This window comes from Mycteria americana, chromosome 4 (assembly GCF_035582795.1).
Source record: "Mycteria americana isolate JAX WOST 10 ecotype Jacksonville Zoo and Gardens chromosome 4, USCA_MyAme_1.0, whole genome shotgun sequence".
NCBI lineage: Eukaryota > Metazoa > Chordata > Aves > Ciconiiformes > Ciconiidae > Mycteria > Mycteria americana.
The window spans coordinates 37,537,058-37,555,431 of record NC_134368.1 but is presented as its reverse complement, the minus strand read 5'-3'; the positions used below and the strand labels follow the sequence as shown (position 1 = coordinate 37,555,431).

Sequence of the window (18,374 nt, the reverse complement as noted above, 5' to 3'; positions counted from 1 at the left end):
TTATTTCAAATACAAATTTAATAAAAAGATTTGTCTATCAATAGTTCAACCACTGTCTATGTGTTCTCTTCTAAAAGTATATTGCTTTCAAGATCACATTAATAGCCCAAGATTAAAAACCAACATTGTTAACAGAGCACAGAAAAGTTTTACTACTTTAACTGGAATTGCTATTTCATTAATTTCACTGACATTCTGAGTAAGTTCTCACACAGACTATTTGACAATAGAAAGATACAATCTCTGATTAAGTCACTGACTTCTTTTAAACACTGAAGCAAAATACAGCAACAATGATTAAACAGACTTTAAGCACTGACCATTCTAATAATTGTTCCTAACGAATGTCAAAAAGTCTATTAAAAAACACTTAATGTTTCTTTGGTAACTTCCCTCTTTGTACAGCCAGAGCCTCTTCCAGTTTCATATTAATATTCTGAAAGTGTCTTTCTGCTCCTAGAATTCTCCGCGACTCCACCAGAAGAGCAGGTAGGCTGGAAGTTCCATACTGTTGTTACGGAAATAAAATTACAAGGCAACATTTTTAACTTGTAAAAAATCACTTACGTATCTGTATATATTTTTCCTCTATCTGAAATGGTGCGATGTGATTTTTAAAAGTGAAGAAGAACCAACATTAGAGAGTCTTCTGAAATGATAGGGTTTCCTTACACATGGCAGGCATGTAGCATGGTCAACAGAAAACATCACACCAGGTCATGAGCCACGGTAAGAGGGGAAGGAGTTTTAAGGCTACGTGAGAAGTTGATCTGGTCATGAAATACAAGTGCTGTTCTTAGCATTAAATACCTTACAGAACAGACACGTAAGTACCAGAGCTTTCCCTACCTTTGGACAAGAGCAACAAAAGAAGTTGATTACTTGTTTCTCACTGTTAATCTTTCTTCAATTTCTATTAAAAAATATTAGACCTGAGGACAACTGTTATGCTTCTATGTCCTTTGAATTTCTCAACATAGACAGCAAGGTAGCAAAATCCTCTCCGAAATACTTTAGTTTCTAACATGAGACCAAAAAAATGAGTGAGAGAGATACTGCAGTACAGTTACAGCAATGATTCTCAAGTTACTTCCACAACAACAATTAACAAAATACTGCTATTCAATGTAAGTTAAACATTGACAGAAATGCCCATCAGTCCAGGAAAAAAACGGGGAGGGGCTGATTCAGAACACTTCAGAAACACATGCAAAATATGTACTTACTACCACTTTTTCTTTTGGGTTTTCTTCTCTATAATCCAAACAGTCTTCCTGTAGCTCCTTTAAATCAGTAAGTAATTCAGTTGCCTGCCTCAAGGAAGATTTCCTTTCCTGCAACTCAGCATATTCTCTTTGTAGTTGTATCAGCTGAGGTTCAGCTCTGAAAAAGATCAAGGCTTTCATGACTATATCTGCATATTTATTTCATGAGTAACTATGAATGTATTTCCTTTGCAGAAGACTTAAGATAAAGGTTGGTCAGAAATACAAAGCATAGGTTAGTATAACATACTGTTTAATTAGAATAACTTAGCATATTATTTAAACAGGAGCACAGGTCCAAATCCACAAAAAACCCCAAACTTTTTCCCATATCCCACTTTTGAGTCTGACGAAATACCCACTCTCTCTTAAGCACTTAAGTTTTTCAGGTGAAGTTTCTTAAGTACCCGGTGTTCTGCTTCTGCACACACCTGCTTGCAGACTGAGGTGTTCAGTGCTTATGCTGAAGCATACTCAGGATCTACAAACCAGATACGCCTCTGCCGAAGTAAACTGGAGGGCTCAACCCGTTAAATTAGCACTCCAAAGACTGAACACCAACAGCCATTTTCATTTAACAGCGCTGCAGCAAAAAATCTTTCTTAAGACAATCAAAGGATTAAAACACAACAAATAAAAAATGTGAAGACAGCTTTCAATCTGTGAGGGGGTTCAAACCCATACTGAAGGATGCCTTTAATTAGTTCTTTGAGTCAAGTTTGTCCATGGTATCGCAAAGAAAACAAGGCGCTCGCAGCCATAGAGAAAGGGCTTTTAATCTGCCTTTCTGGATCCAAGCCCATGGTTCCCTACAGAATTAACTTACAGTGCGTGTCATACCCAGCTTCAGTATAAAGCTTGTCACTAGTAACCAGCTGGATTTGGAGAAGTCTAATGGTTCTTCCAAAGAACATAATTTCTGTGTTGTGTATCTAAATGATACTTAAGATTAATGCCAAATTAGAGAAGGGGAATTGTGTGGCCGCATGAGATGGAAGCAAACCGTGTACTCAGAGGCATCCCTGCCAGATTGCAGAGGTGAAATACATTCTCCCACCTCAAAACCAAAAAAGCCCTCTGTATTACCTTTGTGAATTTATGATTCATCACCTTTGCAATTCCAATTGTAACCTTAGTGTTTTTCTCATGAACGTATGGTCTGAAATACCATCCCAGTAACTAGTTAGCTAAAGGAGCTTGCAAGAATGACTATCTGGGCAACTGAAATATGGAAAGGAGAGGTTACCCTGAGCTTTTGTAAAAACAGAAAGCAATACAGAACAGAAGTAGAGTTTCATCAAAATAAAATGAAAGAACAAAAAAAGTTACTTTCACTTCTAAGTTACAAAATACCAGACTCCTGAAGTTCTTCAGGCTATTACTGTGCATCATTAGAAACATACCCAATTAGCTCTTCTCTGAGTTGCAACAGTCGCTGCCTTTTCTTTTTGATGTCTGTTATTACCTGAAATGAATAGTGAGGAAAGTCTTTGAAACGGTTTCTGTAACTTCAAAGGCAAACAACTCAAATTTCATTGGCTTTTTTTCCTTTGAGATTTTATGCTTCTGATTCTGGCTGTGGAAGATTCCAAGACACCAGACCTTATAAACTGCAATATTTTACATTTGTATTTTAAACACTTTAAAGCTTCAAACTCTCATGTCCATCCAAAATTTCCCTTAAGGAACAGTGGATTTACAAGCATACAAAAGGAGTTTGTGACATTTTGAACTGAAACATGACCAACTCTAGCAGGTTTTTGTTTGTTTCTGTTTTAAAAATGCAGACTAATACAAATGTATGTTCAGTATGATTGCCACAACTAAGGAACTGAGCATAATTAAGCTTTCTTTAATACAAAATCCAATTTAGAAAAAAACCCTCAAAACTAATAATAAATTTAAATTTAGCAACTACAAATCTGATTTTAAACAAGCGTGTAAGAGGCAAAATAAGGATAACTCTGGGCTGTGAATGCTAGATGTGTATTAAAATCTTCATTTTACATATAGAGTAGCTTACCATATCACCTTAAATTAACAAGACTTCAGCACATTAATTACTACCTCCCAGAATAACCTTTCTGTTGACTTTACTTGTTAAAAGCTATTTTGTCATCAAAAAGTTTGCGGAAGAGGTTAATCTGGGCAGAAAGCCTCTGGCAGACAGTGCCTAACCTGCTCTTAAATATCTCTGCTGTAGGGCATTCACCTCTCGCCTGACGAAACCACTGCAATATTCTGCTCTTGCACTAATTCCTCCTCCTGTCAACACTCCCCTGTTGCATTTTCAGTCAATTACTACTCGCTCTAAATGAACAGAGGAACTGCCTTCCTCTCAACAAAAATTTTGCATATATTTAAGGAGCGCAGCTCCCTTAGACTTCTCTCCTTTAAACTAAGCAATCCAATTCTATCCTCACAGGTCAACATCTTTGCTGCTCTCCTAGATTTTATATTCATCTATGTTTCTTGAAGGTTAGCTCTCAATATTTAATTGGCTCTCCAGAGGCCTCACCAGTGCTCATTAAAAAAAAGAGTAATTCACATGCATAGATACCTACACATCCTAATGTAAGTTCCTTCTTTTTACACCAGTATAGCAGTATACGTATGGAGTTTGCGATCAATCCTGTTTACTCAGATCTTTCCCAAAAAACCTCCGGTGGTTCCCTATCCTCCATTTCTGCAGTTGATTCTGTAGTACAGTACACTTTTTTGTGAATTATTTTTTTTCTTCTAGTCAACTTCTTGAAATTTCAACACCCACCTCTGTATACTGTACAATGTAGTGATATATATTTACCTTAGCATTTTTTTTCTTCATATTCTTTAATTCTTGGACTTCCACTATCTACAGAGGACAAGAAGAATTACACATTGACTATGGATCTTGATTTCATCTCTATCCTCCCAAAAACACAGTTGCAAGAATTACTTTGGAATAACATAAAAAGCTATTTAAAAAAACCAGCACCTGTTCAAAGGAAGATTACAGGTCTATCAGTTGTGTATCAATTCTTTCCTCTCTCCTCATGCCAGAGGAAGACTGTTGCACGAAATTAGTCATCTTGCATCAGTTAGTGCAAGTAATACTCCTTGTACCAATCAGTGTAATGCTACCTAGCTTAATTTTTCTATAACTTTATATAAAATGTATAAATCTAGTCATTTTAAAACTTGCCCATTCTAATGAATCACTTAGAACTACAGTTTTAGTACTTACCACAACTCCTACAAAGTTCTGAGTTTATTTTACTCATTGTAATTAGTGAGAAGAAATCTTAGTCTCCCAAGCTAATAAGCTTTTTACAGTTAGGTTCAAACTGTTAATTAAAAAAGGATGATTTTCCCTGAACTATGTTGGAGGCCTTAGTCAGGCCTCTACACAAGAGTCATTGAGATGCAGTATAAAGATTAAATCATCAACCTTTTAAAACTCTAGTCCATGAGCTTTTAAAACAGTGTTTGACATAACTGTTTGCTCATTCAAATTATGCAGCTCTCCAGTTTTTACTACATAATGCTTTAGATGTGACAAATATTAATGTTTCCCTATTCTCAAAAGCTGACAATTTTGCAACGTACTTGCATGACAGCAGCGTTGTATTAAAGACAATTCTCATGACAGCCAGCACAGAGGCTGCACACAACAAACTGTTTTCATGTTATTTATCCTGACAAAAGATTAGAAAATTTAAAGTATCATAAAATAAATGTGTAAAGGACAATATACAACCATAGGCATTTTGGCTACAATGTAATATGCACTTCTATAATCACTACCACAAAACTGATTTTACTTATGGTGTACTTACAAGATCGGTGATTTGGTCCTTGAAAGCAGAAGAGAAGCCATCGATAGCTTTTCTGCAAACGTTTGATTTTATGCTTTGTCTGGAGAAGTCAGAGGGACAAAACACAACCCATTTGGTTTAGTAAAGGAGAAATCTCATCCAAAAACATTCCTTTGAGTAATTATTAAAACCCAATGTTAAGCAGCTGGTAGCACAGGCAACTGCGGATCTTTCATGTACTAGCAATAGCTTAATTTCTACATTGAAAAACATCAGCTGAGATGCATTGTTCTTACGTTTGGAAAAATATCAAATTCCAGGAGACCACCTCAAGATCACATACGAAAAATATTTGTATCACAGAAACCTAATAACCATTAAAATAACATCAGAATGTAACCATGCAATACAGCATTCCCTAAAGGACAGCCCATTAGCAAAAGCGTAGGTAATTTGTTTTTAAAACTTTAAGTATTCAGCCATAGGAAAGCAGAATATTCACCTGTAATTTGCTGCTATCTTCTCAAATTCAGCCAGAACAACATCCAGTTCTGTAATATCTCTGGAAGATCTCTTCAGCTCTTTGGGACACCAAACCTGTACAGAACATGGGCTATCCACTGAAACAACAGAATAAAGATAAGCATTGTACAATTCAGATACATGCTCTAAAATAATAGAAAAGTTATTGTGCCCACTGTTAAAATAACCATCTAAAAGTTACGAATATTTTAATATGAAACTTGAGAGGAGGGAAATATGAATTATTTCATCTGTCTTTGGCTGAGCAACTACAATAGACTTATCTGGGAACACTTTAGAATTTGGATGATCAATTATATACAACTTATTTCTTATTCTTCATAATTTCAAACAAGTCCAGGAGCACGTTATTACACTAACTGATAAACTATACAGCGTACTGTAGATTTAGCTGTTTGTGCTGTAAAAACTACTAGCCTGAGTTTGGGCAACCTGCATTACTCAAAAAAATCATGAGTTGTTATATCACATTTGTATACATTTTGTATTAATACCATCTGTGCTTCAAAAAAAGTTAGATACAAATGTTTCTTTAAACTTTGCAATAGTATTATTAGCTAATTCCACAAAACCTTAAACCATGTTTCTTCACACACTCCCAAATGTAATCTAGTACTTGAATGGGACAGGGTACAGTTCAAAGGAAACAAGATGACACCGAAGAAACAGTTTCTCTATACCAAAAAAATGCCACTGTCTTGAAGCTCCCCATCTCAAAGGTCTTTATACTAGCAGCTGTGCCTACACTGTAAGTCAGGGGCACTCCAAGCTCTGCCCCACAGCCCCGTGCTCCCGGCTTCCAGACCAAGGGACATACTGAAGTGTCTTCCAGCTCCATGAACCCAGGCTTCCCTCCAAAAGGAACCAGGCTGCGTGTGAGGGAAAACACACACCTATGCTTTACCCCTTCAGGGGAGTAATAGGCAAGTCCAGGGATGCAAACCATGGGGATCAGAGCTGTGTGGCACACCAGCTCCTCAATTTAACCATTGCTAATGAGTGTCTAGACCAAAACTGAAACTAAAACCTCCCATTTCTAGAAGCAGTATGCTGCTACATATCAGAAATGAAAACCACTGAGTTATGGAAAACCACTCATCTTGACTGAGGAAAAGCCATACGGGAGTTTTGAAAAGTTTACTTTACCAGAAGGATCTGTTGTGTTCTCTGAAGGCTGCTGCTTCTTTTTTGCCTGGAGTTGAGTAGTATTCAGGGCCTTCTGTGATATAAAAAAGCAGATTAACTTAAAAAAAAAACCCCTGGGTTTACTCATTTAAAATTCTGAGAGATGGCAATTAGGCAGAACACACGAAAGTATTTCAGCTTTTCACGACTGAAACGTCAGTAACACTTACTTAGGGCTCTTTCGCCAGAATCACAGCACAGTGATGACACTGCTGAGGGACAGCAGCTGCCTGACTGCACTGACCGACTGACATGTCAGCCACTGGCCGTGCAGCAGGAGGAGCATTTTAAGGAGCACAGGGCCCCTCAGCTCAGCATAGTCATCGCCCAGTATTAACAGTTCTCTGATCAACCATGCCTCCTTACCTTCCTTTTCACCCACATTCTGTCCCAATTCTTTCTCTACTTAGACTACTTTGTGACACCAACACAAAGGGGTAATTTTATGAGAGTGCTGCATACATGCAGTTTACTGATGAAAGACTACCGCTCTATACTGAATTTTACAAATGGATTTTCAACAATTTCAACAATGAATTTCAATATGTAAAAAAATTTTATGCAAACTACTGCATAGCTTCTTTTATCACAGGCCTACTTTCTCAAGTCTGCAGATAGTTAACTCTTCCTCTGTACGCCTGGAAGCTAAGTGAGCCAAAAGCATTTTAAGCTAATTGCAGTCTAAGTGTGGAAAAACACTCATTCAAAACCAAGTGTTTTTTGTCTAATTCTAATATATACTCAAAATTAATTTTACCAATTAAAAATTCAACTCTCTCATAAATATGTTCTTACTTCAATACTGAACAAGTATGAGGGATTTATTTCTGTTTAGTATGCCATTCTTTAAGAACTTATATTCCAGATATAAAGAAGATATTTGAAAGAAGAAAAGAACATATTCCCAAATGGCAAGAGAACAGGCTACAGGACACAGGAACACCTGGCTATTATATTCCCCATTGACATGATGGCTGTAGCTTTAAGCATTTCACTTGGCCATCTCACAGGAATACTTTAAGGATTAATTATTTGGGACACAATTAAGTACTAAGGAAGTAATAAGAAACAAATTAAAGGTCTTGCTCTCCCCTCCTTTCTAATGCAGGCATGGCATGAAGTAAATTAAAATTAAATTGACTGATAAACTCATGCAACTTTCCCTGTACCATATTCTCCTTAAGGGGTTCATCTTCAAGATCAGCTGTGCTGAATTTCTGAACACCACCACCAGACGTTTTTGAGTGATGCTTTATACTAGGAAAAGAAAAATATCCACATGTAAACCCACTACACACTGAGAAAGAATGATCTTCAACCATATAAACAACAAAATCTTAGGTTTTGGGGAGCGTTTTGTATTGCTATGTCATTCAGTTTGTGTCTCCTAAATTAACTACACAAGAAGTTGCAAATAGCATATAAAGGGAATAGAGTCTTCATCCCTCAATAGCCACCCCTGCAACAATTAGAAATCCATTACTAACAGACCAGTGGGATAGCCATGTTGTTTTGAGGAGAAACTTCGAAATAGAAACAAAATTGTTATTGAGGATATTTTAGCAGGAAAGGAGAAGGCTTTCTTGGTCGCAGGGTGGGGTTAGAAATCAAAAACCAAAAAAATACACACTGTCATACAAGCTCTATTATTGCTTTGCTATTTCAGTCAAATAAGAACTATTTCAGATTTAAACCAAATTTGATTTAACAAATGAGAAACGTACTAAAACTTGTATTAAAAGATTTTTTTAAATTAATTTTCTTTGTTACATATAGTTTAACTGGCTTTTAACTATTTTTCATTTTTTTGACTTTTTAAAGTTAAAGACACCAGCATTTAGAGGACCAATTAATATCTCACAGAGATATTTTGAAATCTTTTTTTTTCAAATTAAAATACAGTAAGTACTTAAATCAATGCACTGCTTGCAAAAGGCAAACACTAATTTATTCTCCCGTGTCTTTTCTACATTCCCCAATCTTACTTATTCTTTTGGTTTCTCATCTGGGAAATTTTAAGTTAAAGCATCTGTTTCATAAGGGACTAGGGAAACCTGACAAACAGAACATTTTTCCCATTTAATCTAAAAATCTGAAGATTAAATTAAATGCTGGCAATTATTTTTTTCACCAGACCTTCTTTCTGTATTTTTCCTTTGTGGAACTGAGACATGGCTAAGTGACTCGTTTTGTGAATGTTCCTCTCCATAAGCATCCACAGCAGTACTGTGCAAAGGGTGATCTACAAAGAACAGAAAATAAGCCATATAAAAATTGTTCCCATCTGTTCAGGCAAAGAGCATGAACATGCTAGCACTGCCTGCCATTCAGCATTTAGTTAGAATTTTTGTGGTTTGCTCACCAATACAAAGGGAATCTTGTTAAAAGTATTATTTGAGGATTAGGAAAAATATATGTAGGGAAAACTTCATAGTTTCTATACTCATCCACCTGGTATTTCTTTACAAACTGAAACCAAAGGTGCATGAAAGCTCAGCATGTACATATGGCATATAGCAAGCAAAACATTTTGTACAATTTATTTAAAGTCTCTCTTTGCTATGGCATACATCAATCTTCTATAAATTTAAACAACTACTTTCTAAATTTTACCCTTTTTTTTAATATGGATTTTTAGCTGCTTTATTGAATGCTATAAGAAGACAGTTACAGCTGCTACGTAAAGTTTGTAAATGTATTCTTGTAGGTAGCTACCATAATAGATTAAAAGTCTGAGAACATTAAGGTTTTAGCCTGCCTTCCATAGCATATATTTCTTTTTTCAAGCACATTTGCACAAGAATTTAGTGTTAGCTTACATTAGTGTTAGTGGGCATGCGTTTTATAGTTTTTAACACATACTACAGAAGCGTGGAAAAGAAGAGCTTTTCATTTTGAAGACTTTCCCTTTTGACAACCCTTTTGCTATGTTGTTCTTTATAGCTCATTTTCAATGCTGTTTCTAGTAGTTACGTATGTATTTTCATGATTTTCTTAGAGTAATAAATATTACAGCCAAGAAACAGCTCTTAGCATTTTCTCTACAACTTCTAATGACACGTTTTTTCAAAGATTTTTCTCACCAACATTGACATATAAGAGCTATATATATTTAATAACAGAGAATTTCACACAGGGGCACATATTCCATCTACATTGATTCTCTTCCAGGATACTGAGGCCTCATTGCACAAGTCCCATACAGAGCATGAAAGTGGTTTTAATGCTTCACCAAAAAAAGCATGTTTTTATGATGTTACTTTTTAAGTAGAACAACATCCCTGTGAACATCTAAGTTTGCTGCCATGCATGCTCTTACAATAGCAAAAAATTTCAGTTCATAATTTGTGTAATTTAATAGAGAGTAACTTAAGATACTGAACTTTCCTTTTAAAATGAAAACTCTTACGCAATTACAGTGTTGTATCACGTGAAATTCTACCATTCAGACTATAGAATAGCCAGTATTTTTCTATCAGCTTTCACTTGCACATATTACAGCATTATTCTTGTTACTTCCTAAATGACAGAAAATAACACCACTCTCAAAAAACGCACTGTCTCTCCTGCCCATAATTTTCTCTGGCAAAAAAGCAATACCTTTTCCTAAGCAAGCATTGAAATATTTTCCCCATATGGTTTGTTTGTGAAGATCATACATTAAATGACATGGAAGTTAATACTAACCAAATGAATGATCAAGCTCCTCAAGCTGATTTGCTTCCGCTACCTTCAATATCCTTGAGACATCTGGTTCCTCAAGTGGAAGCAATTTCCAGCGAGGATGGGAGGTGGCTTTGTGTTCCTGGATGGGTATGGAATTAATAGCTAGTTCATCCAGCTTTTTCAGTGCAAAACAGATTAAATATGACAATGAATTTCAAGAACGTTTGACTGGAAATACATTTAACCTGGACCATATTGACTACTGAGCTGATAGAAAGTATTTGAAGCATGTGTTTTTTCCTCAGGCTATCACTTTTTCTCCTAAGAGAAGTGATGCTATAAAACTGATATATTCTGCTATTTGATATTATACTCTAGCATCAGCTTTGCCTTATTTTATAAAACTAAGTGTATAAGCTTAGAAATCTTACAAAAGTCTAATATCTGGTCTCTATCATCTGTAGCCTTTTTCTTCTCAAGCATTAAAATATTTCTTCTTTCATCTCTGTATTACATGAATGTCCATCCTTGTCCAATTTAATGATTCTCACTTTAAAAGAATGAAAAGCTATGCATAACTTCTTATAAAAGATGGAATTTATAAGTCAAGTACTACAGAGACACTTCTGTAAAGCAGAAGGATGGGTGAGAATAGCACTAGTTTATGAAGTATTTGTAAATGTGTCAAGCACACCCTAAGTGTGGGAGTAAGTTTCCTCACTCAATTGTGTGTGTGTGCATGGAAAGGGGATTGAAAGAAGAAAACACCAACTTCCCGAGCTTTTAATTTTACTAGCACTTTGCAGAGCCTCACAAGTTTTGCTATGGTACCAAATATAGACACATCAACTATTTCCTCTTTAAGCTGTTCTGTTTAATTTTACAAGACTATTTTCAAACTTTTGCCTGTTTGAAAGTCAATGGTCCATTTTGCCTGATAACGTACTACTCCTAAAAGAAAAAAAAAACAGACAAAGAAGAAACCCACGCACCCCAAACCCGCACCAGCAGGACTGCGCAGCACAGTTCCCAGCAAAGCCCCGCGTCAACACCTGCGCATCCACCTCCAGAGCCAATGCCACGAAAGCACAGTGAAACAACAGAGCACTCGCTGTTTTAATTCTGCTCAAACTAGCAAAACTTACCTTTAATTTCTTTCCGGAATGATTTACCTTCTTTTTCTTCTTTGAGGACATTTCCCTATTTGGTATATACTGCTAAATATACAACTGAGGATAAAGTTACCGAAAAATTGTCCCTGATACAAATCTGCTTTCTCTGTCTCGATACCTAGGAGAGAACGGGAAACCTTTGTTAATTCAACATATTATGCATGACTCGCTTTAAAAGCAGTAAAACTACTTTATTAGACAGGCCCAACACCTGACGTAGCACGTACAAGTTAGTGACAAGACGCACATATTAGAAAGATAAAGCAAGACAAGACGTAACGCTATTTACACCTTCACTTTTGCGTCATCGCCGCTGTTTCTCTCATGCAGGAGACCCCAGGCCGCCGCCCCCCCGAGCGCCAGGAGCCCAGCGGCGGCCCGGCCCCGACGGGCAGGGCCCGGCCCGCCGCCTCGGCAGGAGAAAAGGCGGGCGCCGACCTCGCCGCTCTGCCTCCCCGCCTCACGCCGCCCAACCGCCGCCGCGGGCTCCCCGCGGACACCGGCGCCCCCCGGCCCGGCCCCCTCAGGGGACCCACCCGCCGGCAGCGCCGCCGCCTTCCTTCCCGCCGCGATTCAAACCGGCCGCGCCGCTGGCGGGAAGGGGAGGCGCGAGGAGCCGGCGCAGTGCCGGAAGGGGAACCGGGCAGCGGCGGAGGCGGCGCGGCCGCGCTGTGGCGGACCAGCTCCAGCCCGGCCTCCCGCCCGCCGCGGCCCCCAGCCGGAACGGGGCCGAGCTGAGGGGTGGGTGGGAAGGCAGGAGGGAAAAGCGGCGGGGCGCAGGAGGGGGCTGCCCCGGCGCAAAGCCGCTTCGGCCCTCCCGTGCCGCCGCGGCAGGGCCGGCCCCGGCCGGTAACAGCTGTCGGGAGGAAGGGGTTTGCCTGCTCACGGATCATTTTAAAAGGGGGTACTAAGGTACTTGTGCACCAACAGGTGCTTGTTTTTACATTTTAAAGAGACAAATGAGGAGAAAAATCTATTTCCTCATTCTAACTATCACGAATTGTTTCCAGTGCCCAAGTCCCGCAGCATGTTCTGGATTCAGTGTTGCATAAGTATTCACCTGACCATTGCTCTGCTGACCATTTTTTCCTACAACCTACACCACAAAAAGCCCAGTTTTTCTTCTCTCCCCCCCCCAACAGATGCTGTGCATGGGTAGCATTACATGAACAGGCCAAGACATTTCCTACCTATCTAGAAAAAACCAAAGGAACAGGATAATTTCTATAACAATAAGGTCAAAAACCTGCAGCAGTTAAGAAATTGATGCAAAACATACAAAAGTACTACTTGCTATAACTGTGCCAAAAAAAGTAGGCTTCAGATTGAAAACCTGTAATTCCAGATCTCTGGTATTTGGTTACTCCACAATTTAATTGTTAATAGGAGGGTTAGAATTTGTCAACAAAAGTCTCAGTAGATGCAAGGGCCCTTTTCATGCCACCTCTTCATCCACAGTTAAGCAATCTGCTTAACCAAATAAACTAAAAACACAGGGAAATAACACTTTGGGATTAACAGGGGGAGCAGTCTCTTCATAGTTCTAGTTTGCCAGCTATAGCACCAGCCCCATTTAGCAGTCCATGAGCCGAAGGTAACCAGCAGTAGTACAGACTACATAGAGCATGGCTTTGTTTCTGTGGTGGCAAGTGGCTCTTCCAGAAAGCTTCTGTGATGAGGTGTGTTAAGAACATAAACCTTAGATCCAGCTCTCAGCCATCTCCGTCAGGAGGGACATGGTGACAGCTCACACTATCTTTCCAAGCAGCAAATATCATATTCAAGTAATATGTGTAGAGTAAGTGACAAAAAGTTGGTTTAGAGTTCCTTCAGTAGGGAAGGAATGGATAAAGGAACATACAAAATTACTCAAAAAGAAAAAATCTACCATGACGAGGAGCAGAAGTGTGCTGATTATTTCACAGTAACATCAAGACAGCTCTAGACATCATCTTGGTGGTGATGCTTCATCTGATAAATCTGCCCATGAAATCTTTCGTACCATACTGCTGATTAAAGCCAGATGCCTTAAAGGCAGATGCATGGTATAAGGTGGGAAGGAGAAGAATGATGATACACAGGAAGGACAACCACCACCACCCAAAAGCAGCAGAAGAGTTGAAGAAAATTTCACTCAGAAGTTGTTTATGATGATGGTAAGAACACTACCTAACTGTCAGAAACCATACTGAAGACAAAAAGAAAGATTTTTTTGTTGTTTAAGAATACCAATGGAGCAAAGTTGTATACAACAGCATCCCTTTCTTACAGATATTGGGAAAAAAACCAAACAAAAAACCCCAAAACAAAAACACCCCCCCCCCTTACACATAAACATCAGACCAAAGCAGAAAGTTACCTTCCAAAAGTAAAGTGTCAACAACCAGTATTTATCCTCTTTTTAGTATGTTTGTAGCAGTGGAACTTTACAGCTTGTCAGAGTTACCAAATTAGCAGCATCTTTCCTCTATAAACAAACACTTCACTGAGTTGAAATGCAGAAATATTTATTTTAGTTTCCTTCATTGGTTTTGAAAATTGTTTTGGTTTTATAAAACATAGAAATAGCCAACACTAAGCAAACATTTGAATTCCAATGTAACAAACTACTCCTCTAACAGTTGACTTGGATTTGTGTACCTTAATTGCACATATGTATGAAATTATGCTACAGAGTAGTGCATTACAATCACACACAAATCTTAGTGCAAACCTCGTTGTGCTTGTATTTTACATATATCCATGTTTTCAAAAAACAGCAGTGAATGCTAATGCAAAACCAACTCTGTTAAGGATAGCAAAAGACTTATGCTGTAATAAGGCTTATTTCTGCTGATTTCTCAAACAAAAGGTAACTAGTTATTTTGTAATTTATCTGGGAAGTCGGTTTTTATCCCTGAACAGATACCTAACCTATGCCAACACACAGTTCTGTTGGCATATTTAAATACTTCCAACTGCTGCAAAGCATCAGGCAAAAACACTCTACCTGACCTATTTTGCTATTCAGTGAAGAATACTCAGTGGCTCATACATAAAGCACAGAAAACTGAGAGGTTATGTCAGAAGCTCTTCTGCTTATAGAGGACCTGGCACATTTTTAAAAATGCATTTTAAATACACATTCATTACAGGGAAACAAGTGGCTAGTACAGGTGCAATGTTTACCTGACTGTTAGCATAGCCCAGCCTCCTGAACAGTTTTGTTTTTAGGTCTCTAGTGTTCTTGCCAGAGTTAGGGTCTGTTCATTTACAGGGCTGGCATTACTCTGGATTTATGTTAATGTAGCAAAGGCTACACTTGCTGAATTAACTGCATCCACACTTCCAGTGCAGAACCACCATATGCAGACTTACGCTGAGGAACTTGCATTTGTCAGCCTCCTTTGTGTGGACTTCTGACTTCTACCTTATAAAAGTAGATCTCAGAACTGGCTGCAGATATAGAAGGGAGAAAAAACACTGAGATGCCCTGCCCCAGTTAATATTAGGACTAATGCAAGATGCGATACAACCATAGAGGGGTTTTTTGGTGGTTGGTTTTTTTTTTTTTTTGGAACAGATTAAGTAATCCTTCTGAGGATGCAAGATACTTAGAGGCATTTTCAAACCTGCCAAATCCTTTGTGGAATTGACAACTGCACAATACACTGCAGACAGCAAACATGCTGGCAATAAGAAAACCTTAGCTCCTTGGTGAAGGAGAGTCCCATTTTTGGCCAAGGAAGTCTTAAATAACTTACATATAGTTACCACTTATAGTTAAGGCTCTTTTTGGAAATTGTAGGTCACCATAAAAACAGTATGCAACACAACTTGACAGTAAGGCAGTGTTCCATTTCTTCAATGTTCCTATGGCAAGTACCCATTTTTGTACAAGTTAATGATTGCACAGTTTCCTTCCCTATGTTTGCTGTAGTCAAATTACAGATATGAAGGCCAACAGTAGACATCAGACGTGTGCCACTTTCCTCATTCCATTCTCAGTTACATTTTGGCATTAGCATAGAGTTCCTCTATCTGTGACTGGAAATATTTTCTCAGTTCTGGTCTCTTTGCCTTCAGTGTTGGTGTCAGCAGGCCGTTTTCAATAGAAAACATTTCAGTGTGCATGACAATGTCTTTGACCTGGAAAATAAAGAGTTACTAGCCAAGCTGCATTCCTTGGAATCAACAAGGCTATTAAAAAGATTGCCCAGACATCATAACAAAGGCCATCACTTTAAAGATTTTTCAGATGCAAATCAAAACCAATTTCTGCAGAGTCACATTATATTGGCGTTGAGAAGTTTAAAGAATTAGGTGTTCACTTCTCATTAGCATCTTACCTGTTCAAATGACTTCAAACCAGATTCTTTCCCAATCCTCACCATGTCTTCCAGAATGTGGTTTTTGAGGTCCTGTGGATACAGGAATACATTGTATAGCTTGAAACAGTTGATGCAGAACAGCTAACTGTTTAGTTAAATATGACTCACCTTGTTTTTGCATAGCTCTTCATAGGAGCCTTCAAATCCTTTTTTCTTGGCCCAGTTGCGCAAAGTCTCAGGATCAGGTACCACGATAGCTACTAAGAAGGCCTAAAAAAGAATTTGTCAAGTTTTTTTTTTTTTTCTTTTTAAAGTCACCACTTCAGTTCCTACACATTTCTTACTAGTCAATGTTAGGTTTTGGACAGCAGTTCTGATCCTGCTGTAAAGTCAGCAGCTTTCTGCTACTTGAACACAGGAGCGCGGTTCAGAAGCTTGCACTTAAGAGAATTACTCTCGTTAAGACCCACATTTCAATTTATACTTGCAAAAACCTGAACATCTTGTTGGGTTTTTTTATTTTCCCTGCACAGTTAGCAACTTATGTACAGTCATTAATACTCCGTTAAATACTCCCAGCTCTACTACCTGGTCTGAAACTAAATCCAGAAATGTGTTATTTAACTGCTGGAGTTGAAAGTGCATTCAGAACCAAAACGTGTAATGTTAAAAAATTTTAAGATTTCAGTCTCAAAGTTTGGGGAAGGAGGAAAGGAAAACTCTTTTCTGCAGTCTCTGCTTGTATTCATTTTTTAAAGTTACCTCAAGAATGCTTACCTGCAAGCTCTCTCCATGGACAAACACCTGAGCAAGTGCTTCACATCTCAGATACACATTTTCTATTTTCTCTGGTGCTATGTACTCTCCCTGGGCTAGTTTAAATATGTGTTTTTTCCGGTCAATGATCTTCAATGTACCATTCTGTTGACAGAAATAACTTCCACTCAGAAGATGCACTTCAAGTGAAAAAAAAAAACAAAAAACCAATCTACACAGCTTAAGCATGCCACACTAGATCACATAATGTACCAGAAATAAAATATACAAACAAGACTTTGTTTCTACGTATTTCAGCTTCAGATATTACTGTGCGACCTTGTTAAGCTTTCAACAACAGACCAGAAGTGCTATTGCCTGAATTCTGGTTTAATACCAACTTAAATGCTGTGAATGATCCAAGACAGTTTATTCATTTAAGTTAGATTAGGTAGTACAGTAAAATAGTGCTAGAGCCAGAGTACTGTCAAACTAATGTTAGAAGAAAACAGGCTCTGCACCCATCTAACCTAAACTAGAGAAAGCGTCGGGATTGACACTGCTAATAACTTTTTTAGCCCCAGGCACACAGATTTATCTACAACAGTAATTATCTTCCTCCTAAAATTGCTTGTCTTTCACCTAACTCATTGTGTTTAACACCAAATATTTTTTATTTTTTGTTAAATTACTGCTAATAACTACAGAAATACATTTCAGCTATATAGGTTAACTTACTGGTAGCCATTTCCCAATATCTCCTGTATGAAGCCAGCCATCTTTGTCCAGAGCTTCTGCTGTTTTTTCTGGATCTTTCAAATAGCCACGAAATACATTTGGCCCTTTCACACACACCTGAAAACAGCGATTTGTTAATGTATGCTACTACGAAGGGAAGTTAACAAACACTATTTGCAATGAATGCTTTCTCCAACGGTTCTCAATAATCCCCCACTGAAAAGACAAGATGAAGTTTATGCATTAGTACAGAAATCTCTACTCACGGTTTTTGGAGACCTAACATTTCCCATTGGTATAAAGTATAATAAGAAGCAACTGGAAGCATCTGTTCTCTTCCAGTCTAGCAGCAGTGTTCCTACCTGCTATTTGAATAATCTGAATTTATCAGAGGAGATTTATTTGTATTTATCTGAAGAAATTCTGCTGGATCCAGAAATATTACCCCTCAGCCTGGTAATGTGTTCGTTTCAGCTTTGGTAAGCAGCAGGGGCATTGTGCTAAAACTAGTGATGAAAAAGCTGTATATCAAACAATCACGTTTGTTGTAAAAATAAACCAGTTCACACCTTAGAGCACTCAAGACTTCTCTAATGGAAACCTGCAATTTCTTTAAACTGATGGTTGTCTGGATTTGCATACCAAGTAGAAAACTAAGAACAACTCTGGATATAACTGGATGCATAGGCATTATTAGGATCAAAAAACATGCTTACAAGGTATGAGAAAAGGATCAAGATTAAAGGTTTATAGGTGAAGAGGCTGCCAGAGAACCAGGTCAGACCTTATAAGCTAAATTAAAACAATGAGTAGGGTATCTGTCAGTAAGAGAATATAAAAGTAACGGAACTAGTCAGGAACATGGAGTAGAGCCTGAAGTATCCAGAGATGATCCCAGATTTAAGTATTTTCTTCTCAATATAACACCCAAGGTTGTGTAAG

At 38.0% G+C, this 18,374-nt stretch overlaps 2 protein-coding genes across 4 annotated transcripts in view; both read right to left on the bottom strand.

The window, feature by feature from the left end:
• Nucleotides 1-15: 15 nt before the first annotated feature.
• CENPU (centromere protein U) lies at nt 16-12,262 on the bottom strand. 3 transcript variants are annotated; one of them, XM_075500232.1, is made up of 12 exons: nt 12,165-12,262; nt 11,602-11,746; nt 10,478-10,595; nt 8,927-9,032; nt 7,960-8,047; nt 6,752-6,821; nt 5,565-5,682; nt 5,084-5,162; nt 4,072-4,119; nt 2,669-2,730; nt 1,227-1,383; nt 16-508 (listed from the first exon to the last, which is right to left on the bottom strand). In XM_075500232.1, exons 2-12 carry the CDS (start codon nt 11,650-11,652, stop codon nt 371-373), a joined length of 1,035 nt encoding a protein of 344 aa, XP_075356347.1. In that variant the 5' UTR covers nt 11,653-11,746; nt 12,165-12,262; the 3' UTR covers nt 16-370. The 3 variants fall into 3 exon arrangements, with proteins under 3 accessions (XP_075356347.1, XP_075356345.1, XP_075356346.1); XM_075500230.1 differs by having other exon boundaries at nt 19-508; nt 6,752-6,824; XM_075500231.1 differs by lacking the exon at nt 12,165-12,262 and adding an exon at nt 11,918-12,037 and having other exon boundaries at nt 19-508; nt 6,752-6,824.
• A 1,856-nt stretch (nt 12,263-14,118) lies between these two features.
• Nucleotides 14,119-18,374, bottom strand: part of ACSL1 (acyl-CoA synthetase long chain family member 1) — a 43,792-nt gene continuing 39,536 nt past the window's right edge. The window contains exons 17-21 of the mRNA XM_075500224.1: nt 17,433-17,549; nt 16,716-16,859; nt 16,107-16,208; nt 15,957-16,028; nt 14,119-15,756 (exon numbers count right to left, since the gene is read on the bottom strand). Coding sequence (XP_075356339.1) covers nt 15,616-15,756; nt 15,957-16,028; nt 16,107-16,208; nt 16,716-16,859; nt 17,433-17,549 — 576 coding nt within the window. The 3' untranslated portion in view covers nt 14,119-15,615. The remainder of the gene's footprint in view (nt 15,757-15,956; nt 16,029-16,106; nt 16,209-16,715; nt 16,860-17,432; nt 17,550-18,374) is intronic.